The sequence below is a fragment of the Muscardinus avellanarius genome (assembly GCF_963383645.1).
Source record: "Muscardinus avellanarius genome assembly, chromosome: 1".
Classification (NCBI taxonomy): Eukaryota; Metazoa; Chordata; class Mammalia; order Rodentia; family Gliridae; genus Muscardinus; species Muscardinus avellanarius.
The window spans coordinates 236,298,896-236,323,915 of NC_137786.1; the positions used below are offsets into that span (position 1 = coordinate 236,298,896).

General features: G+C 60.7%; 1 protein-coding gene across 2 annotated transcripts in view; it reads right to left on the bottom strand.

Moving 5' to 3' along the window:
* Positions 1-25,020, bottom strand: part of SHANK2 (SH3 and multiple ankyrin repeat domains 2) — a gene marked incomplete at both ends in the record, with an annotated part of 444,067 nt that overhangs the window by 242,494 nt on the left and 176,553 nt on the right. For both annotated transcript variants that reach the window (XM_080711505.1, XM_080711506.1), the window contains 2 exons: positions 9,813-9,923; positions 17,013-17,182. In XM_080711505.1, the coding sequence (XP_080567631.1) occupies positions 9,813-9,923; positions 17,013-17,182 (281 nt within the window). The remainder of the gene's footprint in view (positions 1-9,812; positions 9,924-17,012; positions 17,183-25,020) is intronic.

Below are 25,020 nucleotides of genomic sequence, written 5' to 3' on the forward strand. Positions count from 1 at the left end.
CTGAGGTTGGCCTCGAACCTGGGCTCCTCCTGCCTCAGCCTCCCAAGTGCTGGGATGACAGAGGTGTGCCGCCACGCCCGGCTGAAGGGTAAGTGTTTGATAGGAAAATTATATCTCAATTCAAGAAAAGCGCGAGGTGGGCGCTGCAGCGGAAGCCCCTCAAAGCATCGCTCGGTGTTAGATTAGACGGACGGGGCTCCCATGAAGGACGAATTCCACAGCCTGATTTGACTGGTCTCCCTGCAGCTTGTGGCAGCTGCCCTTGCTGAAGCTGCGTGCTGACCACCGGGCGGCCCTGCCTGGCTGCCTGCCCGTAGCCCGGCTCCCCGGTGCCAGGCCTCCTGGGACCTCCCAGCGCCCTCCAGCTTGGTGACACGCTCCGTCTCCCGGAAGCCTGGCCTCCGCCGATGCAGGTTACACACGCACGCCTTAAGTTTAATCTGCACACGCGGGGCTCTCACCAAAGCCGATGTTTACTCATGATCCCCGATTCCGTTTCTATTATCTATTTCTGAGGAGCCAAAAACAACATGTCCATTCAATACCAGAGCACCACAGGACGGCTCTCAGCTTCCAAATGAGGTGCGTGCCCCCGGGGGCGGCGCTGGCTCCCGTCTCTGCCTGGCTACAAGGGGCTCCTGGCCCCGCTCACTGTCCCCAGGCTGGGTGTCGTGGTGCCAGGGGAGGGAGCCCTGACGCCCCGTCTGACAGATGGCAGACTGGCACGTCCAGGACCACTGGCTCTCCCTCGCAGGTCAGGGACGCCTGCGCACCCCCTCTCGGCGTCTTCTGGAACATGCGCGAATCCAGACGTGCATGGCTCAGCAAGGCGCACACGCCGGTCACCTACCAAGCAGCGCATGCCTCAGCGCCACGCCTCTGGCTGAGCTCGGGCGGGGTGAGCGTGCAGGCCGGATCGGGGGGCAGCACAGACATGCAGGATACGGCCACCCAGCCACCGGGCTGGCCAAGCGCTGCCCACACCACAACAGCCTCCAGGGGCGGCGAGCGGAGCCGGCCAGGAGGCCATGATGTTCACGGCGTCCTGGGTATCGTCCCTGCCTCACCTGCTCCTCAAACTCCACAGTATTAAAGACATCTCACGGGTCACGGTGTGGGGTGACGACGGGAGAGGGGCACGAGGCAAACAGGCCGGTTCTGAGTGAGAGGCGGGGGGTCTACAGCCACCCCAGGCGAGGCCAGGTTAGCTCACATGTATTCATCTGTCCAGCATCCAGCCACCTGGCCGTCCACCTACGCAGCCTCCACCCACCCACTCGCCCACTCATCTACCCATTTATTTATCCATCCATCCACCCATCCCCCATTCATCCCCACCCATCCGTCCACCCATCCACCCACCCACCCATCCATCCGTCCATCCACCCACCCACCCATCCCCCACCCATCCCCCACCCATCCACCCACTCATCTGTCCATCCACCCATCTCTCCATCCATCCATCCATTTATCTACCCACCCCCACCCATCCCTCCATCCACCCGGCTGCCCGCCTGTCTCCACTCATTTATTCATCCCTCTCCCCGCTGCCTGCCCACCCCTCTTGGCACTCGCCGCCCGGCACGGCGCCTGGCGTGGGAGCCCACAGTGGCTCCGTCCCGCCCTCCTCGCGCTTTGCCTCGTGGGGGCAGCAGGCCTTGACCAGCGCCCCTCACACACCGGCACCCGCGAGCCCACGCCAGGTCCCTGTGCACAGCCGCACGGGCAGGCCTGCTCTACACGGGCTCCGGGTCCAGGCTCAGCAAGCACCCCGAGCTGCTCAAAGCGCACGCTCCCCGCAGGGCGGATGCTGTATCCAGCCCTTGGGAGGCTGCGAAGGGGAAATCTCAGGTGGGAGGCCAGCTAGGCAACTTAGCAAGGTCTTATTTCAAAATAAGAATTAAAAAGACTGTAGGTGTGGCTCAGAGGTAGAGTGGCCCTTGGCTCTGTCCCCAGTACCAACCAACCAACCAACCACAGAAAGCCCGACTCCCAGCTTTGGCACAGACGCCCGTCCCCTCAGGCTTGGGAGGTTCTGGGCACCGGCGTCACTCAGTGGCCCGTCTCAGGCCAGACCCTGCCGTCGGGTTGCCGCGCACACGCCACGTCCTGTGGCGCCCGCGGATGTGATACGTGGAAGGATAAGGACGGCGAGCAGGCCGCGCCGGGACCTCCGCCCTCGCCGCAGCCGGGACCAGCGGCTCTGCGGTTGCCAATTCACCAGCAGGAAAGGGGTGCCCAGAGAGGCCGAGCCACTTGCCCGAGGCCACACAGCCAGGAACGCCTGCGGGCTCGGCGTCTGAGCCTACGGCCCGAAACCAGAAGCCACAGACACCGAGGCTGCCTTTCAGTGGACTCAGGGACCCAGGCCGAATCCCAGAACACAGGAGGGGCCTGGAGGCTTCCGAATGCTGACAGACGGGCGGCAGGCGGCCTCGGCCCCCGCGGTCTCGGGGCTGAGAGGACAGACACTGGCCACTGCGGTGGGCACAGAGCTGTGGGCGGGCGGGAGAGGGAGGGCGCCGGGGAGACCGCCCCGGGGAGCAGCGTGGACTCGAACTCCCACCACTGCCAGTGAATTACGGCCATGCCCAGGGTGGCCGCACTCGGGGCCGGAGCTCTGAAGGAGTGACTAAGAGGAAGGGTTGATTCGTAATAGCCAAGATATGGAACCAACCCAGGCCTCCATCAACAGAGGAATGGATGGCAAGACTACGGGAAATGCACACAATGGAATTCTACTCAGCCACAAAGAAGAACAAAATCATACCATTTGCAAGAAGATGGAAAGCCCTGGAGAGCATTGTGTTAAGTGAGACCAGCCAAGCACAGAAGGAGAAGGGACATGTTCCCTCTAATATGCCCGAACTAGGGAACGCAGAGGATACCAGTGGGACTCCAGGTAATGGAGGGGAAATACCAGCAAAGCTTGAATGGAAGGATAGGGGAGGAGGAAGGCTGAACGTGATTAATGAGGGTCCACATCCGAATATGTGTATGAATATGGCGTGATTACCCTGGACAATCATTGGTGGGAGGGGGGAAGGGAAAACAGGTCCACATCCGAATATGTGTGTGAATATGGCGTGATTACCCTGGACAATCATTGGTGGGAGGGGGGAAGGGAAAACAGGGGCGGGGTGGGGGAGAGGGCACCAAGTATAGTTTAAATGTATACCATTTATGTTCAATAAGAAATTTGTATTATAAAAATAAAAAAATAAAAGTGATTTTGGGTATGAAAAAAAATAGAGGAAGGGTTAGGCACACCTGGGCCGACCCTTCCGCTCCAGGCTGACGGGGCACTCGGGCTCTAGCGCTGCGGGGAGGGGGATGCTCGTTACCCAGGACACCCGGTCTGGCCCGTAGCGCGGTCCTAGGGCATCCTGAGCGCCTGCCCTCCATGTGGCGGTGAGGATGACCCCCGACCCCGCGAGAGCCGGGCCCGCACCCCTCCCCCTCAGCGGCAGCCCAGGGCGAGCGGATGGAGCGCAAGGTGACTCCCCATCAGAGTCAAAACCCCACATCCCACGGTAGCCGGAGGAGGGCAGGGCTGGTACCCGCATCGCCAGGTTGCCATGGTAACCCAGAGTAGGCCACCATCACCGCGGGAGGAGAGCCGGCCAGGGCCCACGGCGGAGCTGGAGCCTGAATCCTCCCGACGACGCGATCTGAACGCTGCACACCCGGCAGAACTCTATTTTGGGGGCAAAGCCGGGCATGGAAACCGGTATTTAAAACCCCGAGCAGCTGCTAAGAAACCGCAGCACACAGCTCCCGGAGAGGCCCCGGTGTGGGCTAATACAGCCGCGCAGAGGAAGATGGCGGGGGGTCGCCGGCTGCCAGGCTGCGGATGGCACGGCCTTTGGCCAGGACAGCAGCCCTCATCTTTATTTATGTCCCCTAGAAAAGCAGGGTGGCTTCTGTGAGAGGCTGGGCTTTGTTGTTTGTTAATATTTTAGGTGGCGGCTGAGCTGATAGGAGTCATCTGCCTGCGCTGTTAAACGCTCTAAAGATAACCAGAGCGTTCTATTTTGGAAGAATCCGCCATGCCGCCGTGACGTGGTGCGGAGGGCTTCTGGGTAGGGTGACTGACAGAGCGTCTCTGCCGCAGGCAGGACTCCACAGGCCCCTGGAGAAGCAGGGGGCAGTCCTGCCCTCCACCCCCGTCTCTGTGAGAGCCAGCCGTGGCGCCGTCCCCTCTGATCTTCAAAGAGCTCGCGCAAGGCACGTCTGTGGCGCAGCACGGACTCCGCTGCCCCCTCCTGCCGGCGGCGACACCCCGACTGTCCTTGGCAGACCATCCCCCTGTGCCAGCTCAGGCCTGGCCGGCACACTTGCCAAGGGCACCCGTTCCCCCAGGCCACAGTGATGGCTTCAGGGTCCAGGCCAGGCCCACCCCGGGTGACCCCAGGCTCTGGCCAAGCTAAGCATCCGGCACGGAGCTATGCTCTCTCTGCTGGGCTTGGACCTTTGAGGACGTAAGGCCCGGGGCTGTCACAGGCCCCGAGAAGTGGGCCGGCCAGGGGATGAGGCCTCCACGGGGAGCCCAAGCCTGGGGAGGGAAGAAAGCGTCCTGGATCCAGCTCTGCCTGAAGCTGGTCAACCCTACGCTTTATCACTTGTGTAAGTTAATGGACTCAGTTGGGGGCACAGAGGTTGGGGGTCTGGGCTTTTTGCCTCTAACTGAATGAGTGATAATACTAGGAGAGCCCCTAAATCCGGACCAGGAGAAGCCAAGGGGAGCTGTCTAAGGCCAGGCTCCCAGGCCGGCTCTGCCCCCAGCCAGGTGCTTGATTCTGAACAAACACAAGCCCAGATTTTCTCCTCTGAACAACACGGGCCTTAGCTGGGCACCGTGGCTCCGACCTGAAAGGCCAGCACCCGGGACACTGACGCAGGCGGATCCCACGTTCAAGGCCAGCCCCGGGAACTTAGTGAGGGCCCAGCTCCAAATATTTTTAAAACAGGACTGGAGGTAGAGCCGGGCGTGGTGGTCCACGTTGGAGGCTGAGACAGAAGGATCCAGGTTCACGGCCAGCCTCAGCTACTTACTGAGGCCCTCTGCCACTTAGTGAGACCCTGTTTCAAAAGAAAAAAAGATGCCAGGCGTGGTGGCGCACGCTTGTCATCCCCGCGCTTGGGAGGCTGAGACAGGAGGATCGCGCAGGTTCGAAGCCAGCCTCAGCTACTTAGTGAGGCTCTCAGCAACCTGGTGAGACCCTGTTTCCAAATAAAGTATAAAATAGGTCTGGGAGTATAGCCTGGAGGTAGAAAAGACCCTGGTTACCATCCTCAGTACTGCAAAAAAAAAAAAAAAAAAAACCTTTTAAAATCTTTGAATTCATGCATCTATGCAATGCTGCCCCTCAGCCCCCCCCCCCCCGTCCCCAGGGGTGTCCTATGCTGGCTCCGTTGGGAGGGCGAGGACCAGTGGTTCTTCTGGCCGCTGACCCAGATGTAAGCCCGAGCTCACAGGCTCTGAGACGCCAGGCGAGGGGTTGGAGTCTCCTGGGCCGTATCCTCATGTGCAAAGCAGGAATAACACCTGGCCTGTATGGCTGCGTCAAGGCAGGAGGGCGCCCCAAAACTCCTGGTTCAGGAACTGCAGCCCCGAGTGTGCGGGGCCGGGGGCTGGGTTCGTGTCTGGGTTCCGAGGCAGGCCTCGGGTGTGGACGGAACCCTCAGGACCCCGGTGCTCAGCCCCGCAGACATGTCTGAGGCCCCCACCCAGGCGGCCCCGAGCGCCTTAAGACCTGGCTGTCGTTACCAAGGTCACGGCTTTTCCCGAATAGAGGCTTTGGCTCAGCCCCAGACCTGGGTTCTCTGGTCACAGTTATTCCTACGTGTGTATTTGTGAGAGAAGGCCTTTATTTTTATTTTTTCAGTACTAGAGATTGAGCCCAGAGGCATTTATGCCCCCGGCCCTAATTTTTATTCTTTATTTTGAAACCGGGTCTCACTGAGTTGCAGAGGGCCTCACTAAGTAGCTGAGGCTGTCTTCGAACCTGTGCGATCCTCCTGTCTCAGCCTCCCGAATGCTGGAATTAGAAGTGTGAGCCACCGCGCCCGGCATAGGGAGAGCTTCAAATCACTCAAACCTGGAAGGCCTCGCTCCTGAAGGAGGGGGGAGGCTTCAGGTTGGACAGAAAGAAGGCAACGGGGTCCCGCTGAGTCGGCTCTCCTGAGCTGTGAGGAGGACTTGCAGCCATGAGCGCGCTCAGGAGAGTCCCCGGTCGGTCCCCAGGAAAGACCAGCTATGGTTCTGCAACAGATATTTCAAATGTGCATCACTGACCAAAGGCCTGCTTCCTGAATATGTAAAGAGTGGCCAGAAACCAACAAGAACCAGAAAAACAACCTGTAAGAAAAAAACGGGCAAAAGACCTAAATTTGTGTTTGGTGGAGGAAGGGATACACATCGGCGAACAGTAAACACACAGACGCCCCCCCCCCCAGTGACAGGGGCTGAAGACACGGCCGCAGAGGCCCGCAGGGGGCAGGCGGCGTCTCTACTACTAAGTGTCTGTGGCCTTGAAATCCCCATAGCGAAGCCCTGACCCCGGGTGGGGACGTGTTTGGAGGTGGGGCCTTCGGGAGATGGTCGGGGTCTGAGGGGTCACACGGTGGGGTTAGCGCCCCTAGAAGACAAGACGGCACGCTCTCAGCCCCCCCCCCCCCCCGCAGCCTCTTTGGTACTGGAGATGGAGCCCAGGAGAATTCCACCTCTGAGCTACACCCCCAACCCTTTTTTATTCTTTTAAATTTTAAACAGAATCAAGGTGGCTGAGGTCTTGCCAAGTTGCTGGGGCTGGCCTCGAACCTGCAGTCCTCCGGTCTCAACCTCCCAAGTACTGAGGCCATAGGCACGCACCATCCTGGTATCTCGTCCCGGCCGCCCGAGCAACCAAGACACTCGCTCGGGGCGGGGTTGAAGGGCTCGGGGAGCACAGGAGGCGCCGCCCGCAGCACAAGACACAGAGAGGGGAGGGACGTCCGCACCGGCGCTGGGCTGGTGTCCGTGAGCGTCCACCCCGGGGGGCGCAGGAACTCGTCACAGGCGTAATGGGGCCTGACGGGCAGGGCTCAGAAGGGGCCAGGGCAGCGTCGCGTGCCAATCTCGCTCACAGACGGCTCGTGAGCGGCAGGACCCACAGCGCCGTCCAGGGCGGAGGAGAAGAGAGAACTGTGAGGCCGGGCATGGGGCGCACGCCTGGGATCCCAGCATTCGGGAGGCTGAGACAGGAGGTTTGCGGTTTGCGGCCAGCCTCGGCTACTTAGTGAGGCCCTCTGCAACTCAGTGAGAACTTCTTTCAAAATAAAGAGTTAAAAATAGGGCTGAGGGCGCAGCTTGGAGGTAGAGTGCCCCTGGGTCCATCCTCAGTACCGCATAATAAATAAATAAATAAATTAATTAATTAATTAATTAACGATGCATTTGAAGGCAGCCAACCAGAGGCAGCTGACCCGTCTGGACCCAGCTCTCTTTCTGCCTCCCCAAGGCTCCAGCAGATGCCACGGTCGGGGAGACACCACGCAGGAAAGTTCTCCGGGAGCTTCAAAGGGGCGCAGACACGCATCCGGGAGGGGCACTGCGGTCGGGCTGGGCAGGCCTGTCGCGGGTTAAGGTCATAACCAACCGGATTTTCACGGAACGGAGCCCGGCGTGTGAGACTGGACCACCCGGGCTGTCGGGGCCGCCATTTCATCTGTCCGGGGTCCCTGGCCCTGGCGCCGTCCTCAGGTGATGTGAGGCCCTGGTCCTGCCGCGGCGCACAGTGCCCTGCGCGGCACCGCCCGACGGCGCGTCTGGTGTCCTGAGCTGAGCACACTCATTTAATATTCACGAAAGGCATGTGCCAGAGACCCGCTCACTCTACAGGCAAAACGTGGTGTTACCCAGGGAGGGGAGCCAGGCAGGGTGTACTGAGTGCTTGCTGGAGGGAACCTTTAAAAGAGATTTTGTACCATTTTTTAAATTATTTATATCCAAGATCTGCCAAAAAAAAAAAGGTACTAGGTATGAAAGAGAAAATGGATGATTTAATTTTTTTTTTTTTTTTTTTTTTGTGTGTGTGTGGTACTGGGATTCCTGGAAGCCCTTCTACCTCCGGACTACACTCCCAGACCTATTTATATATTTTCATTTGAAAACAGGTCTCCGAAGCCAGCGCGGCTGGCTTCAAACCTGCGCGACCCTCCTGTCTCCGCCTCCCCAGCGTGGGGATTACAAGCGTGCGCCACCACGCCCGGCTTCATTTAAATTTTAATAACCTTCTACTCATTAAAAGACACAGAGTAGACAGGCAAGTAAGTCAGAGGCTGAGGACGTGTTGACAACACACGCTGGACCAAGGTCTAACGAGTAGGGTGTATGCAGGACACAAGCCCCTACGACCCAGACCCAGCGGACAGGCGCTCCCACTAGAAACGGGCACAAAACCTTGAACGGATTCTTCCCCTAAGAGCCGAACTCGTTGCAAACGAGCTGGCACAAGATGCTGAATCCTAACAGCCACCGGAAGCTGCAAAGGGTACCCGCGGGGAGAGGCCGCTCCACACGGTCCAGTGGCTGATCTGGAGACTGGCAGGTGGGGCGACCGGGACTCAGGGATGCCGCCCTCAGAACAACCGAGAGCACGGCCATTTGGAAGACACGCAGCAGTTTCTTAAAAATTGAACACAGTCCTAAGGTGTGACCCGGCAGCTTTCCACGAAGAGAACTGAAGCCTGATGTTCGCAGAAAGACTTGTACAAAGCACTCCTAGCAGCTCCATTCACCATTAGCCCAAACTGAGAAACACCCCAAATGTCAGGGCAATAAATGCAGACACGGTGGTATTAAACACAGTGGAATATTACTCGGTACTGACAAAGGACAAACGGCTGGTACTCGGAGCAAGGCTGGGTGCCATAAGCACTTGTGTCAGGAGTCACAAAGCTCAGATCCATGGACACAAGGCTCTAGGTTCCATCCGCAGGAGATCGAGCGGTAGGCAGACCTCACCGTTGGTGAGAGACGGCAGAACCGTGCGTCCTGGGGCTGAGGAAGGTGTTTTATACCTCACCACAGCCGGGGGCTCAAGTGTCCGCGTCTGCCAAAACACACTGAGTTCTTTACATGGCCTGCACGTTTTTACTGTATACAAATCACAAACAAGAAAAATTAATAAAACGGCGGTGCCAGGTCAGACTCACAAGGCCCAAGGGCGAGCTGACCCGAGCTGCGTGGGAAGCGCCCTCGCCGTCCTGCCAGACCCGCTTCCCTGCACCCCCTGAGCTGTACCATCAGCCTGGGGGCCCCGGAGGCGGATCCCCAAGGAGACGCCCAGCATCCCCTCTGCCCGGCTCTAGACACGCCTCGCCGTCTCGTACGCTTGCGCCCGGGAGCTGGCCCCCGCCAGCGCTGTGTCTGGGGGTCAGCAGGGAGGCCGGGGTCCCTGCCACTCCGGGTGCCGGGCAGGTCCCACGGAGGCTCCGTGTGGCCCGGCACAGGTCAGGGGAGTCTGTGTCTCCTGACATCAGTATAGAAGACGGGAAAAGAAACGCGCTCCACCCCCCAAGTCTCTCTGCGGCAGCCAGAACACGCACTCACTCCAAGTTTTCTGGGACACGCGTCGAGCTGCCTTTTGACTAGAAGCTTCCGCGCTCTCGTGCAGCGCTTTCCTGGTTTGGACGAAGCCCAGGGCAACAGAACAAGCCGACCTGTTTGCAGTGATCTAGAAAAGCCCTTGACTGGCAGCCCGCCTCCCCCAGCACCCAGGGGCAGGAGGACAGGCGGCGACACAGGGACGGACGCGGCGGGGCCTCACCTGCCTGGTCCTTGGGCTTGCACTGGACCTCCTCCACGCACTCGGCCGGGAACCACCCGATGTGGCCGCGGGCGCTGCCTTCCCAGAATCCTCCTTCCCCGATGCTCAGAACTAGAAACAACGGGGGGAAAAGGCGTTAGACAGAGGGACCGGCGAGCGAGGCCCAGGCTGCTCTCCACCAAACCCCGGCGCCAGCGCCGGGCCGTTCGCCCGGGGACCCTGCTTCTGATAGCTGCGAACCATGAAACCCTGACAGGGTCCCGCAGGGCCCAGAGCCGCAGCCTCACCTGGCATGGGCACCCGTCCTCCACCCGCGGCTGGGCAGAGGGCGCCTGTGTGTCCCGCACCTCTGCCTGTCTCCTGTCAAATGCCCCAGGTAGCCGTGCGCAGGGCCGCAGCGCACTGCCCGTAGCATCAGGCGGGAGACAGGAGCGCGGGCGCAAGCCCTCTCCAGCTGAGGCTTTGCAGGTGAGGGTGGGGCTGCTGCTAGCCCGGCTGCCCCTCCTCCGCGCTCGGCTGGAGACCCATCACCGCCAGGGGTGCAGGATCAGCCTGGGGCCCCTCAGAGCACCACGAGAGTCCACAGCAGCAGGTGGTGGCCACGAGCTGACTGGTGATGAGGAACACCGTCCCGGCCTAATATGGAAAAGCTGGCTAGATAGGCCTCGGCCGGCACCAGCCCCGGGTGTGGACTTAGGGATGAAATCCTAGCAAGCCGGGCGTGATGTAATCTCAACATCAGGAGGCTGAGACTGGAGGATCGCGGTTCATGGACAGCCTCAGCTACTTAGTGAGGCCCTCTGCAACTCAGTGAGACCCTGTTTCAAAATAAAGAATAAAAAATAGGGCAGGGGGTGTAGCTCAGAGGTAGAATGCCCCTGGGTTCCAGCCCTGGTACTGCCAAAAAAAAAAAAGACCCTATCAACGGTGGTGTTGCTGGTGACAGGCAGGAAGGCCCATCCCTTCAGCAAGAAGCAAAGGCGGCCACACAGCGTAGCTCCTTAGGGGCCGCTGTGCCCGGCCTGTGGGCAGGGGTGGGTGGGGGGCTCAGCCCAGGCTTCCACGTCCCCTGCCTAAGGAAGGCACACAGTATGTCCTTAAGAGGCACAGGCCGGGAGTTTGAAAGGTATCGGCTTTTAAATTTTATATATATTTCTTTTTGTGGCGCTAAGAATTGAAGCCAGGGGCATTTGATTATTTCCAAGTTAAGTCCTCAGCCCTGTTTTTCATTCTGTATTTTGAAACAGGGTCTCACTGAGTTGCAGAGGGCCTCACTAAGTAGCCGAGGCTGGCCGCGAACCGCGATCCTCCTGTCTCAGCCTCCCGAGTCCTGGGGTCACAGGTGTGCGTCACCAGGCCGGGCTGGTATTTGTCCTTAGATTCAGCCGCTAAGCATGACTGAGGCGCAGAGGTCCACAGACACCGGGAACCAGGGAAGGTCGCAGGGGCCCACCATTCCCCCACCCCTCGCTGATAATCATTTCAGCTGGAAGGGAAAACCTTGGGGTGGCGGGCCGAGGGGAGGTTTGCATCTTAGGACTCTGGTGCTGGGCTGCGGATGCCCCCACGCGCCCTTCTCCCTGGGGTGTGGCTGGTGACAGGGAGATCAACATAATTCTCACACACCTTAATCTTCTTTTATTTATTTTTTTGTGGTACTGGGGCTGGAACCCAGGGACCTTCTACCCCCAAGCTACACTCCCAGGCCTATTTTATATTTTATTTGAAAACAGGGTCTCACTAAGTAGCTGAGGCTGGCTTCAAACCTGCTTGATCCTCCTGTCTCAGCCTCCCAAGCACGGGGATTATCAGCATGCACCACCACGCCCGGCTTATATCTTCTTTTAAACCTTTGGAATATAAAAGCCCCAGGATCATGGACAGAGGCCGTGGCATAAGCACCCGGCCGTGCCTTCTTTTGACCACAAAGGCCGGATGAAGACCATCTGGCCCAGGTTTTTTCAAGGTCAATCAAACAGAAAATGTCGTCTTTATAAATTCTTGCCTAATAATCTGAAGAATGACCTAGATAAAACAGACGAGCCGTGTCCCCGCGCCCCTCCAGACCCGCGCAGTCAGAGCTGCGGGGCCTTTCCTCCCCGCATCTACATGACCCCTGGGATTTCCCACAGCCCGGCTGCAGGATGCTCAGAGTGTCCGCCCTGCGGCGCCCTGGGCCTGGAGCAGCAGCTCGGGAGTGTGGCCAGGGCTGGACAGGGAGCCCAGGGGCCGCCCCGTGGCCACGCAGCCGAGGTCTCTGGATGGACCCTGGTCCTCTCTCGCTGGCTGCGAGCAGGACATTCTGCTACATTGAAAATGTCCAGGAAGATTACTTAGGTGGACCGTGGCTCTGCCTCCGGCGGAAGAAGCTCTCATCTGCCGCGTCACCCACGCACACGTGCTGGGCAGCTTCCTTATCTCTACGTGCCTCAGTTTCCCCCCAGTGAGCTCACAGTGCCGCCGGGTGTAAGGAGCCAGCTCGGCACGGTACAGGCCACGGACACCCTCCCCGCGCTGGCTTCCTGCCACGCGGGCCTCTCCAGGGGAATTCTCTGTTCTCCTTCCGAGTCTAATTGCCGTTGTGAACACAGTCCGAGTCTGTGGTTGTCGGGGGGGGGGGCATGCAGAAAGGCCGCTTCGGTTAATTGGGAGGGCGGAGAGGCGCCCGCAGAGACCCAGGCGGCGAGGAAGGAGCCGGCCCCAGTGAGCGGGAGGCAGGGGACTGGTCAGGGACGCGCGGGGAGGGAGGAGCAGGGCCTGTGTGGAGAAGGCCGAGGAGTTCCCGGTCCTGTGGGTGGCGGCCGGCGGCCCTCCTTGGAGGTGGACTCGGGCCCATTCTGGGCTCTGAATCGCCTGGGGATTTGCACGTCACAGGCTCCCCGGCTCCTGAGCAGACACCCGCGGGGCCCGCGTGCAAGTGCGCCGGGCCGTGGCTTGCGTCTGGGCTCGCACACTGGGCTCGCACACCTGTGTGGTCAGGGCAGCTTCTGAGAATCTCCCTGATGGGAACCTGTGTCCAGGTGGGAGCGGGTGCTCCTTATCCAGCGAAGAGGGGCTGAGGTTTGGTTCTTGGTGATTTGACGGCCTAAGCCACCAAATTAGACCCTTTTGCCCTCAGTAAGGCGATGCAGAGGACAAAATGAGCACTGGGCTCGGAGTCTGGGCCCTCGAGCCCATCACAGGGTGCGGAGGGACACGGTGCATTGTGGTCTTGCGTTCCCGGGGGGAACACAAGAAGCCTGAGCGGATTCCAGAGCCCCACCTTACTCCGCAGAGCAGGGCCCCTTTCCAAGGGCCCTGATGGCAGGGGAGCCCTGACCGTGACGGGGAGGCCCCCACTGCCAAGGGACAGAGAATCGTGCCCGCCAGACCCGAGCAAGCGGCAGGAGGATGGTGTGCAGCCGGGGCCCCAACTGAACTGGGTCTCCGGGGGAGCTGCGAGATGGCTGAGGGAGACGGGCTCAGGGTCGCCTGCCAAGGGGTGCCGCTGGGGAGGTGCACACGGCACCCTCGGGTCACCTGCTGGAAGGAAGGGCCGGCCCAGCCCAGCGCTGCGCTGGCCTCCGCACAGACGAGGCTCAAGGCGTCGGAGAGAGCGGAGGTCGCTCCTGCTCACCCTGCAGGGCGCCGTGCTCCCGCGGGCAGCCGGCCGGCCGTGTGTGGTCGCCATGGTGGCCCTCCTCCCTCCTGGCACCACCAGCTCTTGCCCACGGGGAGCAGGATCCCCTTGTCTAGTGAGCTGGGCAGGGTGGCAGTGTAGCGTTCTCTCCCTCATGCTGGGGCCTCTAACCTGCCCTGCCCGGGGGCACAAAGCAGCCGTCCGTGGAGGCCCGAACCTGAGAGGTGACCTCTCTCTACTCCGCGCCCGGCTCCTGTTTGGAGCGCACTCTGGGCATGCTGAGCTTTCTTGCACATGGGTGTCATTTAGTTTAATTTACTCGAGACACACCTGGCCAAGAGTGTTCTGGGCTCTGGGGTCACAAAGATGGCGCAGGAATAGGGGCGGCCCCAGAGGAGCTGTCTGGGGAAGGAGAGGGCCTCTCTCTTTCTCTTTCCCCTTCTCTCCGTCTCTCTCTCTCTCTCTCTTTGGCACTGGGGATTGAACCCAGGGACATTCTATTTCTGAGCTACCTCCCCAGTCCTTTTTATTTTATTTTGCTTTATTTTGGTGGTACTGGCGTTCCTGGAAACCCTTCTACCTTCAGGCTACACTCCCAGACACACACACACACACACACACACACACACACACATATACGTGTGTGTGTGTGTGTGTGTGTGTGTGTGTATTTGGAAACAGGGTCTCACTGAGTTGCCCAGGCTGGCCTCAAACCTGCAATCCTCCTTTCTCAGCCTCCTAAGTACTGGATGATGGGAATGCCCACACACCCGGCTGGGAGGGGGGGTCATAAACCCTGCTCCCCCCGATCACCCTGAGCCCTCTCCTTCCAGCCACACTCAGGCAGCCCAGTGGTTCCCATTCAGCCTGAATTCCAGGCCTCCCTGCCAAGCCACACGCCTATGTGTGCAGGTCTCTACCGGGCATCAGCTGCGGGGCATAACCCGTGTGGTGAGCTTCCACAAATGGGGTGTGCCATCCCAAGAGCCGCCAGATGTCTCTAGGCGCAGAAACAGCGGGCCAGACACACCGTCCCCACGGTCAGCCGCTCCCCTGTCAGCACGGCCAATTCATGGAGGGCCCAAAGCCCAAGAAGAGTGACTGGGGCGGCCCTGCAGGCATTCGTGGGAATGTAGAATTTTACGTTTACTATTTTAAAATGAACCAAACTATTCGTGGGCGATTCAGCAACTCTGCTTATGAACAGGAGGGGCAGAGACCCTGTTGGGTAAAACCACCAAAACCACTCAGAACGTAAACACAATATAAACAGCAACAACTAAAGATCCAGGAGACTGAGCAGCAGCCAGCCCTCAGAGATGCCCGCCCGCCGGGGGCAGAGGGCAGGGACCGCACAAGGAAGCCGCCGTGGGCCCTGCCCGGGCGAGTGCAGCCCTCCAGTAGGAATAGCAATGGAGGAACCTCTGGAACACTTGGCAATCCAGACGTGAAGGACCAGAGGGGCAGATCCAGAAAGACACACCCTAGAGGGGGCGGAGGAAGTTCTCGCCAGAGAAGGAGTCGCGGAGGGGCTGGTGAACAAGGACTCCTCAGTCTCCAGCCAACTCCCCTGAACACACGCACACATCAGCAATTCCGCTCACGCCGGGGACCTGAACTGGCACAGAGCCGCCGCCAGGCAACCTGCTAACACAACGGAAGGAATTCCTGGGACAAACCCCAGAAGCCAGGGTCTCCGTTGCCGCAGGACCTCAGGCCTGTGCCGATGCCCAGAACATACCAGAAAATTACAAGACACTTGGAGGAAGAGAATGAGACGCGCTCTCAAGAGAGAACCGACTGAGCCCAGTCCCAGCGTGAGCTGGCGTCGAAATTATCTGCTGGGGATTCTAACTCCGTTCGTAGGTCAGCCTACAATGTCGTAAAACAACACGTGCTCCCAACAAGCAAAGAATTTCAACAGAGCCGGGCGTGGTGGCGCACGCTTGTCATCCCCGCGCTTGGGAGGCTGAGACAGGAGGATCGCACAGGTTCGAAGCCAGGCTCGGCTACTTAGTGAGGCTCTCAGCAACTTAGTGAGACCCTGTTTCCAAATAAAATAGAAAATAGATCTGGGAGTATACCCCGGAGGTAGAAAAGCCCCTGGGTTCAACCCCCAGTACCACCACCACCAACAACAAAAATCCCCAAAGAGCAATAGGAGGTCTTGGCAAATAAAAAGCCCATGTGGAAAGTAAGTAAACAGCTAATGTCTGAAGTCATAAAACCCACGGTGGAGGGACTGAGGATCGGGAAAGGGTCACTTCAGAGGAAAGAGTAAAGGAATTCCAAAGGGAAATGAGCAGGGTTCCGGGGCTTGTTAGAAAGTCAGGGTCAAGAGAGCGGCGCGGCTCCACCACCCAGGGCCTCGCAGACGCCGGGTGAAGTCGGCCCCGTGAGCGCACGGTGCGGAGGAAGGGACTGACCAGCCGCGCGGTGGCCAGGCGGTGCCCAGGTGGCCGAGGCAGGCCTGGAAGCGGCCTTCCCCTCTAAGCACCGCCCTGTGTCCGTCACGCCGGGCCTGGGCACGCGGGGCACATGCGTGTCCACCAGGGAGCGGCGCCGGCTCCACGCAGCCCCCCGCCCCCACCTGGCTCTCGCTGGCTCCCTCGGCGGCCACAGGCCTGCGGCACCGTGGGCAGCGGCTCCTCTCCGCCCCGCACAAACGTGAGTCGCGCTTCCCCAAAACGCCTGGCTTACTCGATGCTCTCCTGCAGAAAGCATCGCTGGCCCCTGCGCCCCGCCCAGACACACCTCCTCCCCGGCCTGGGCTTCACCGCGGCCATCAGCGCTGCAAACACAGTTCCCGGGGCTCGGCTGCGGGGCTTCGCTTCCCACAGCAAATGTCCTGTTTTGATTTTGTTTTTGTGTGTGTGGGACTGAGAACTGAACCTGCGAGAGCTGTACCCCTTCCTCCTCCTCCTCCTCCTCCTTCATCTCCTCCTCCTCCTCCTTCTCTGTCTCCTCCTTCATCTCCTCCTCCTCTTCCTCCTCCTCTTTCTTCATCTCCTCCTCCTCCTCCTTCTCTGTCTCCTTCTCCTTCTTCGTCTTTGTCTCTGTCATCGTTATCCTCTTCTTGTTGTTTTTGAAAAGGGTCTCGCTAAGTTGCTGAGGTCGGCCTCCAGCCTGCCATCCTCCTGTCTCAGCCTCTCGTGCACTTGGGATTACAGGCGGGATTACAACACCGCAGACACCTAGCCTTGGCGCCAGCTGGACCGTCCCCTGGAAATCTGCAACCTGACCCCCACCAGGGCCTGCCCCAACCGCCGTGCTCTTGGGGCTCCGGCTGGAAGGAGCTCTGTCCACGGACGCCCAGCTGGCTCTTCCCACGCGCACCGGCATGGACCCCCACCCCAGAGCTGCAGGGTGGACTCTGTGCCTGCGGCTCCTTCCCCTGGGAGCCAGGGGCCGGGCAGGCGGGCACGGTGCTGTCCTCAGCCCCGCCTCCCGGGGATCTCTGCTCCTCACAGGGTCCCTGCGGGAGCCGTGTTTAGACCCTGCCACCCCGAAGGGCCCCCGGGGCGTCAACGGAGGCTGAGGGTTCCGGCGGACCCGGCCACAGGATGATGGTGGCCACTCACCTTTGACCCTGTCGCCACGGTGGAGGGCGATCTCGCCGTCGACTTGGGGTTGGTATGGCTTGACGGCGACAAACAACCTCCCAGGCACCGCGCTGTACAGCTTCCGCTTGGGCCCCGGGTACTCAAAGGCCGACAGGGAGTCCTTGCTGGCGCCAGGAGGGAAGGAGGGCCTGGGTGGGAAGAAGAGAAGAGACAGGGGAAGAGGGTCAGAAAACGCCCTTCACCCACTGGGCAGGAGCGCTCCGCCTGCTCAGCCCACAAGACGGGGCGGCGCTGATGAGGCCGGGCAGGGCTGACGACCTGCACTCCATGAGACCTACCTGTGGCCCTGATGGATCCGGCAGGTCCTCCGCTGGGGGAGTCCTCCGTACAGGGGAAGGCAGGGCCTCAACGAGATGTGCGCACAGCACGTTTGCGACAGTGTGACTCATGGCAGACAAAATATGGAGGCAGCCCTGGGCCCATCAGGCATGAATGGATAAGCAAACGGTGGTCCAGCCACACAGTGGAATATTACTCAGTCATAAAAGGAACGGCACTCTGACCTAGGCTGCAAGATGGGGAACCGTGAGGCCGTCATGTTCAGTCAATGAGCCTGGTAGAAAAGGACGGTGTCTATAGGGGTCCTGGGATAGGAGGCCCCTAGAGGCATCGGGGCCACAGCGCCTCAGCAGCCTGGGGCTCCAGGGCTGAGGAGGGAGATTTGATGGCGACAGGGCTGCTGCTGGAGGTGAGAAGGCTCTGGAGGCGGACAGACAGACGGAGGCTTCCCAGCTATGTGAACTGCTCAGCATCCCTGGACTGTGCACTTAAGAACAGGTAAGACGGTAAGCCTTATGTTATTGGATAGTTTACTATAATTTAAAAATAAGACTGAGGGCCGGGCGTGGTGGGCACACTCGTAATCCCCGCGCTGGGGAGGCGGAGACAGGAGGATCGCGCAGGTTCAAAGCCAGCCGCGCGCGCTGGCTTAGGAGACCCTGTTTCTAAATAAAAATATAAAATAGGTCTGGGAGTGTAGCCCGGAGGTAGAAGGGCTTCCAGGAACCCCAGTACCACCAATAATAATAATAATAATAATAAGACTGAGGACTGAAGTGGGGGCAGGTCAGGGGAAACCCCGGGTGGGTGTCGCGGTTCTCCTCAGCCATGCCGGACGAGGAAATACGCAGGATCTTCCATCAGAAGTGGTTATTACGAGCCGAGCCGGGCGCAGCGGCGCACACCCGGAACCCCAACACTTGGGGCGCTGGGGCAGGAGGACCGCGGGCTCGAGGCCAGGCGCGGCAGCTTAGCAAGACTCCATTTCTAAATGATAAAAAGGGCTGGGGTGTGGCTCAGGGGTAGAACGGCCCGGGTTCTATTCCCAACAACACACACGCGCGTGTGCACGTACACACACTCACGGTCATTATCTCAGCGACCCTGCCCGGCGAGCTTCTAAGAGCAGCTTGTGCCCTCCTTGCTCTGTGGCACCGTTTCACAGAGGACATGCCTGCCAGGCCACTGCCCGGCTGGCGGCGAGAGGCGCCCTAACCCAGGCCGGTGGTGGGCACAGGAGGCAGGGTCTTGCAAGAAATCAATCGGTCCTGGCAAGGAGGTGAGGCGGGTGATCTGGACAGGTGGGCTGCAGCAGACGCCAGGGGATGTGAGCGGTGCCCGGCCCCTCTCCACACACCAGGGGAGTGTCTGACTCGGGAGGGCGAGGTACATGGGCCCTCCCCAGGGGGAGGCATGGTCGAAGTCCAGAAAGAAGATAAAGACAACGCCGCCGCCAACAGAACGCAGAAGGGGCAGAGGCTGAGCCCAACCTCGGGCCACAGGAGAGGCTCCTGACAGGCTCCCAGCTGCGGCGAAGCAGCGGCCGTTCAAGCCTGGAGCTTGGGAGCCCACCGAGGGGCCCTTCTTTTCAGAGGACCCCGACTCCAAAGAGCCATTGCCAGGAACCTGTCTGCGGTCAGAGCTGGTGCAGAAGACAGAGCCTGCCGTCTGGAGAAGCCACTGCTGGAAGGAGACCTAGCGGTCCCTCCTCTCACCTGTCCTCCACCCGCCCAGGTCCTATCTGCAGGCAGAGGCCCGTTCTTCAGCCTCCATTCACCTTCCATCCACCAGCTACCGCCTGTCCGTCCATCCATCCATCCATCTGTCCATCCATCTGTCCATCCATCCTTCCATCCATCCATCTGTCCATCCATCCTTCCATGCACCCAACCACCCACCTGCTATCCGTTCACTTACATATCCATCCGTTCATCCATCCATCCACCCGCCCACCCACCCACCTGCTGTCCATTTACTTAACTAACCATCCATCCATCCATCCATCCATCCATCCATCCATCCATCTACCATCATCTATCCACCTATCCCTGTATAATCCATCCATTGAACCAATTACCCCATCTATCTACCCATCCATCACTCACTCACCAATCCATCCATCCTCCACCCACCCATTCATCCATCATCCATCCATCCATCCATCATCCATCCATCATCCATTCACCTATATTCCACCCACCTATCCTCCACCCATCTGCTCGCTCACATGTCCACCTGTCCGTCATCCATCCACCCTCTTACTCCTATCCTTGACTCATACATGCAGTGCTCATCCTCCAACGATTCACCCATCCATCATCCATCATCCGTCCATTTGCCCATCTATTCATCTATCCACTCACCCATCCACCCATCCTCCATCCACCCACCCATCCTCCATCCACTCAGCCATCACCAACCATCTTTCCGTCCACTCCCATCCCCCCCCCCATTCAACCCTGAGCTGAGCACTGTCCATTCGTTCACCCACCACGTTTCAGAAGGACCTTGCCCAGTCCAGCTGGACACGCGCTATCAGGCGTTTGACCAGCCACTTAATCCCCGAGAGCCTAATTTCCCCAGCGGCAAAGAGGGCTCCTCAGGCCTGGCCCAGAGACGGCCAGCAGGAGTGCTCTGAGCACCGTGTCCTGTGGATCCAGCATTGTGACGGGGCCGTGCAGCATTGAAAAGTGGGTGACCCAGCGCCAGGGCCTGAGTCACGGACAGGGAAGCCGACAGAACTCCGACTCAGGCTGGAGCCCTGCTTCGGAATCCGCTGTGCAGTGGGCCTGAGCCATCGCCCGATGGCTGGGGTTGCCTGTCTAAGAACAGGAGGAGCGGGTCCTGGTCAGCAAGTACGGGTCAAGGCTCAGCGGGCTGTATGGGCCCTGGCAATTGTTTGGTGTCTTATGCACCATGAACCTGGGCCTGGCAGAGCCCTCCAGGGGCTGCAGGTGGGATGTACACCCCACTCTACGGAGGAGGAGTGGAGGCTCTGGGGAGCCGGCGTGGGAGTGACCCCCCCCCCCGGTTCTTCGCTCCTCGGCTGCGGACAAGGGCCAAGATCTCGCCTGGGTGCAAGGGTTCTACGCCCACCCCAGGCCTCCTCGTCTTCTGAACTGTGTCCCTGCCTGACCCCGTCGCAGCCGGGGCGAGGCTAGCTGCCCCCAGGGCAGGAGGAGCGGGGGCTGCCTGCTCCGGGGGAGCAGGTCTGGACTCCCCAGCCCGATCTGTCCGTATTCTCCTCATGCTCTGGCCAGATGGGACCCAACCGGCTTGTCTTGGTCTGAGGGCCAAATGGCTGGGCTCTGAGGGTGGGACGAGGGGCCTTCTGTCCTGTGGGGCGACTTGGATGAGTGAGCTGGGCCATGTCCCAGCTCTGCGGGGTGAGCAGGGACCTGCCTACACCCCGAACTTCCTCCATGAAGTGCATGCCTCTGTGTTGTGCATTGTTCATTCAGCAAGAACTACAGATAAGAGTCTCGCAGGGCGGGCGCAGACGGCTGTGAACAGGGGCACGCACAGCCTCAGGGGCTTGCAGCCCAGCAGCATTGCGGCCAGCAGAGTGCGTCCCCACGTTGCGCAGGGTCAGCCCTTAGGACCGGGCAGGGCCGGGTCAGCCCTTAGGACGGGGCAAGACTGGGTCAGCCCTTAGAATGGGGCAAGACTGGGTCAGCCCTTAGAATGGGGCAAGACTGGGTCAGCCCTTAGAATGGGGCAAGACTGGGTCAGCCCTTAGAATGGGGCAGGACTGGGTCAGCCCTTAGGAAGGGGCAGGGCCGGGTCAGCCCTTAGGACGGGGCAGGGCTGGGTTGTGGCTCCAGTTCACACCTCAGCAAACATCTGTGGCATTACCAGATGGGCCAGGTGCCAGGTCACCCTGGGGTGTGGCGTGCGGGTGGGCAGCCCTGCAGAGAGCTCCCTATGGCTGACCCGGGTCGATGGGGGCAGGGCCAACGTGCAGCATCAGGGGAGAATTCAAGACGTCAGGCAGCAGAATGCCCTTGTCCTGGAAACTGCTAGAACTGGTGTGTCCCAGGCTCTCATCTTTGCGAAGGACCACGCCAGAGGTCACGAGAGGGCCGATTGCTGGGCTCCGCCATGGAGGGCGGCATGTCCCACACAGGGGCCCGGGGCCCGGCCGGCGATTGGTCACGCTAAGCACCACTGGCTGTGCGGACAGCCGCGCGAGAGCTCAGACCCGCCCCGCGCCACCGCCTCTGGGCAGCATCACTGCCTGCTCTAGGCGGGGCTGGGAGAGAGGGTGTCCAGACGGCCCATGCACAAGCTTGCATCCCAGCCCCATCACGGGACCCTAAGCGTGCCCGCTTGTGAGCTGTGACTCATCCCTGAGGGAGTGTGAGAGAGACTCGTGGTCACGCGGAAGGTCCATCTCGGGGGCCGCCATGACCGCTCAGAGCGGGGGATGGGGCACTACTGGACCATCAGTGCGCGGCCATCAGCAGCTCCGGAGAAGAGGGAGAGACCACCAGACCCCGCAACTGAGGGGCAGCCCAGCCGGCGGGGAGCAGGGCGTGGAGACAAGTGTCCTGCTCACAGAACTCAGGGGCCAGCGCAGGAGTTTGTGCCCAGCACAGACCCAGGCCCAGCCCTGCCCCAGGTGGGGAAGCGCCCAGGGCCCCACCTGCGACAGGAGCCGTTCTGAGCCTGCACCTGCATGTTCCTGCTCTGCGGGGCTCAGCTCACAGGAGCCCTGTGCGTGGCCCCTTTCTCCACCACCTCTCCCCCTTCTGCGGGGCTCCTCTCCCTCAAGGAGGCGGCCCTGACCCGTGGGGGCCCTAGGACAGCAACGCCGGCCCCTGGTATGTCTCCTCCCTCACACCTGGGCAGAGAACAGGACATTTGCTGCCTATGAGAATCGCCCAGAACAGGGACCCAGCACCCACACACTCGGGCAGCCAGCTGTCAGTCAGGGAGCAGTGGCCGCAGACAGGAGGGTCCGCTGCCGGATGCAAGAGGGGGAAAGCGGGGCCTGGACCCTGATTCTGCAGAAGGCTGAGATCACCCATTCCCCCAGGTGGGCACCTCGTCTGGCCCTCCCTCCAGACACAAGCCCGCGGCACCTCGTCCACCCCTCACACCTGGCTTCCCAGTGATGTGCCCTGGGGGCAGGGGACGCACAGGTGCCGTGGGAGAGCCAGGCCCCGCCCCAACACCGGCTCCAGCACAGCCCACCTCCCCACTTTCTGGGTCAGAAGGAGATACGGGAGCAGCAGAGGAAACCAGGCCCTACCGCACCAGCGCCAGCCTGGGTGTCCAGGTCCCCATGGAGGCAGAAGGCACATGGCGGACACGGGCCAGAGCCACAGGGCACCCCAAAGCCCCCTCACACCCACGCACCCATGAGAAGGGGCTTTATCGCTGGGAAGGGGTGTGCGGGGCGAGGTACAGAACCCCGAGGAGCCTGTTTCCTCCTGGACAGGAAGCAGGAGGAGCATGTGGAATCTGAAGTCCGCTTCCCAGAGGTCTCTGTGCACCCCACTCTTTTTTTTGTGTGTGTGCGGGTCTGGGGATGGAACCCAGGGGCATTCGACTTCTTAGCTACACCCCAGCCCTATTTTTTATTCTTTATTTTGAAACAGGGTCTCACTGAGTTGCAGAGGGCCTCACTAAGTAGCTGAGGCTGTCCACAAACCACGACCCGACCCTCCCATCTCAGCCTCCTGAATGCTGGGATTACAAGCGTGCGCCACCACGCCCGGCTCCACCCCACTCTTCAAGGTGAGGCGAGAAGGCCTGTCCCTTCCCAACGTCAAGCGAGGAACCAGCTTCTGCTGCAGGAAGGCCAGGCATGCAGATGTCCCCTTGAGAGGGGGTCTTGATCTGGTCTGCCTGCCCTGCCCAGGGCCACCCGCCCATTTTCTCCTGAAGCCCCAAAGACAACAGACAGAGCTCAGGGAGGGCGGCGGGTCCGAGCTGCTCGGCACAGCCAGCAGACATCTCGAGAAACTCGCGGCACCGACCTGTCCCTACGAACCTCCAGCCAGGAGTCTGTGCCCTGCTGAGCGAGGCCCGTCCAGGGACAGTTGTTTGAGGGAAAGAGGCCAGAATGTCCCCTTGGAAGGGGAGGCCAATGTATTTGCAGAAATATGTCTGGAGGGGTCAGGAACCTGGGCCGCTGAGAGGACCCTGTTATTTCCCCTGAGCCCATGACAGGGTAGGCGGACAGGTGTCTCAAGAAGGTACTGTGACTGTGACCCAGTCGTGTCCGTGGGCGCCACTAGAGGGCGCCACCTCCAGCAAGGCGAGCGCCAGGCTTGGTTCCTGAGCCCCGGCCTGTGCAGGGGGCAGGGCTGAGCCATACTGGCTCCTGCCCACGTGGACCAGCGTTGGTGAGGACAGGGGAGAAGAAAAGCAGGAAGAAAGGACACCGGGAGCAGGCGGCAGAGGAGATCGGGTGGAGACGGGACCGTGGACAGGTGTGGGCGTCTCCCCAGCCCCTTCTCTCTTTTCTCCAGGGTGATGCCAAGCCTCAGGTTCTGGGCTGGCCTGGGCAGCGAGGGGCAGAGACTTCACCTTCAGGGAGGCCCAGAGCACCCCCCAGCCCCTGAAGCCCCTCGTGTTCAGCCCCCACCCGTGTAAGAACGTCTCCAGGCCCGAGTGCGCGCTCTGCTCTGCTGCCCTGTGGCCGGCTCACTTCTCTGCTGGAGTTCAGCTCCTCCCCGGGGCAGGACCCTGGCCCCAGCAGGCTGCTGGTGCCTGCAGGAACCCAAGTGGGGGCCCAGGCAGGCCGGGGGCACCTGTGCTTCCCTCAGGGCTACACAGAGGGTGTGGCTGGTCGTGGCCACCTCGAGGTGCACACCTTACGCCTGGCTGGGGTTTCTGGGGCCCGAGTTGGCAGTCAGGCAGGTGAGTGCGGCGCTGGTAGTGAGCATGCAGAGGGGACGGGCGCAGAGCCACGGGCCTGGGCGAGCCCCCTCCCTGCCTGCTTGGCCATCTCTGCTCGCCTCCAGCACCCCACCCCACTGCCCACCACTGTCCTCAGTGGAGGCGACACCAGCATCCACTAAAGGTCCTGGCTGGGACAGCGGGTCTCAGGGGAAGGATGTGTCCACTCGCCAACGCCCACCAACTGGTTTCTTCTCGGGGTGTAGCTCCTGCCACCAGCGAGGGCCTGGGGCCTGGCAGATGGACAAGGGACAGGCAGACCCAAGGGGAGGAGACAAGAAAGCTGGCACAGGCCAGGACTGACCGGCCAGGGAGCCACCTGGCAGGGTAGGGCGATGGCTGGGCCGTGACGCCCTCCCTACCCGGGACAGTTGGCCGGCTCACGCTTTGGGGACCGCTGTCCTGACCGCAGCAATTCTGGTACCCAGGGAATCGGATGTTCTGCCTGTCATCTACCCAACGGTTCTGGCCACAGAGGGGACAGGCCTGGCTGGGCCCTGGGCTCTGCTCACATGATCTGGCGCTCAGGACAGCGCGGGTCGGACACTCGCTAGAAGGAGGCACTGTGCCGCTGCCGCCGGCCGCCCTGGATCCCTCGTTTCCCTGAGAACAACCTGGGCTCGGTCACTGTACAATCTTCATGCTAGAACCGACAAGAACATGTCGGGAAGTCCAGGCACCCAGCCCGGTGGCAGGCTGGCTGCCGTGACGTTTCTCTCTCACACACACACTCACAATCACAGACACACCCATGTGCAGACAGACACACTCACACGGG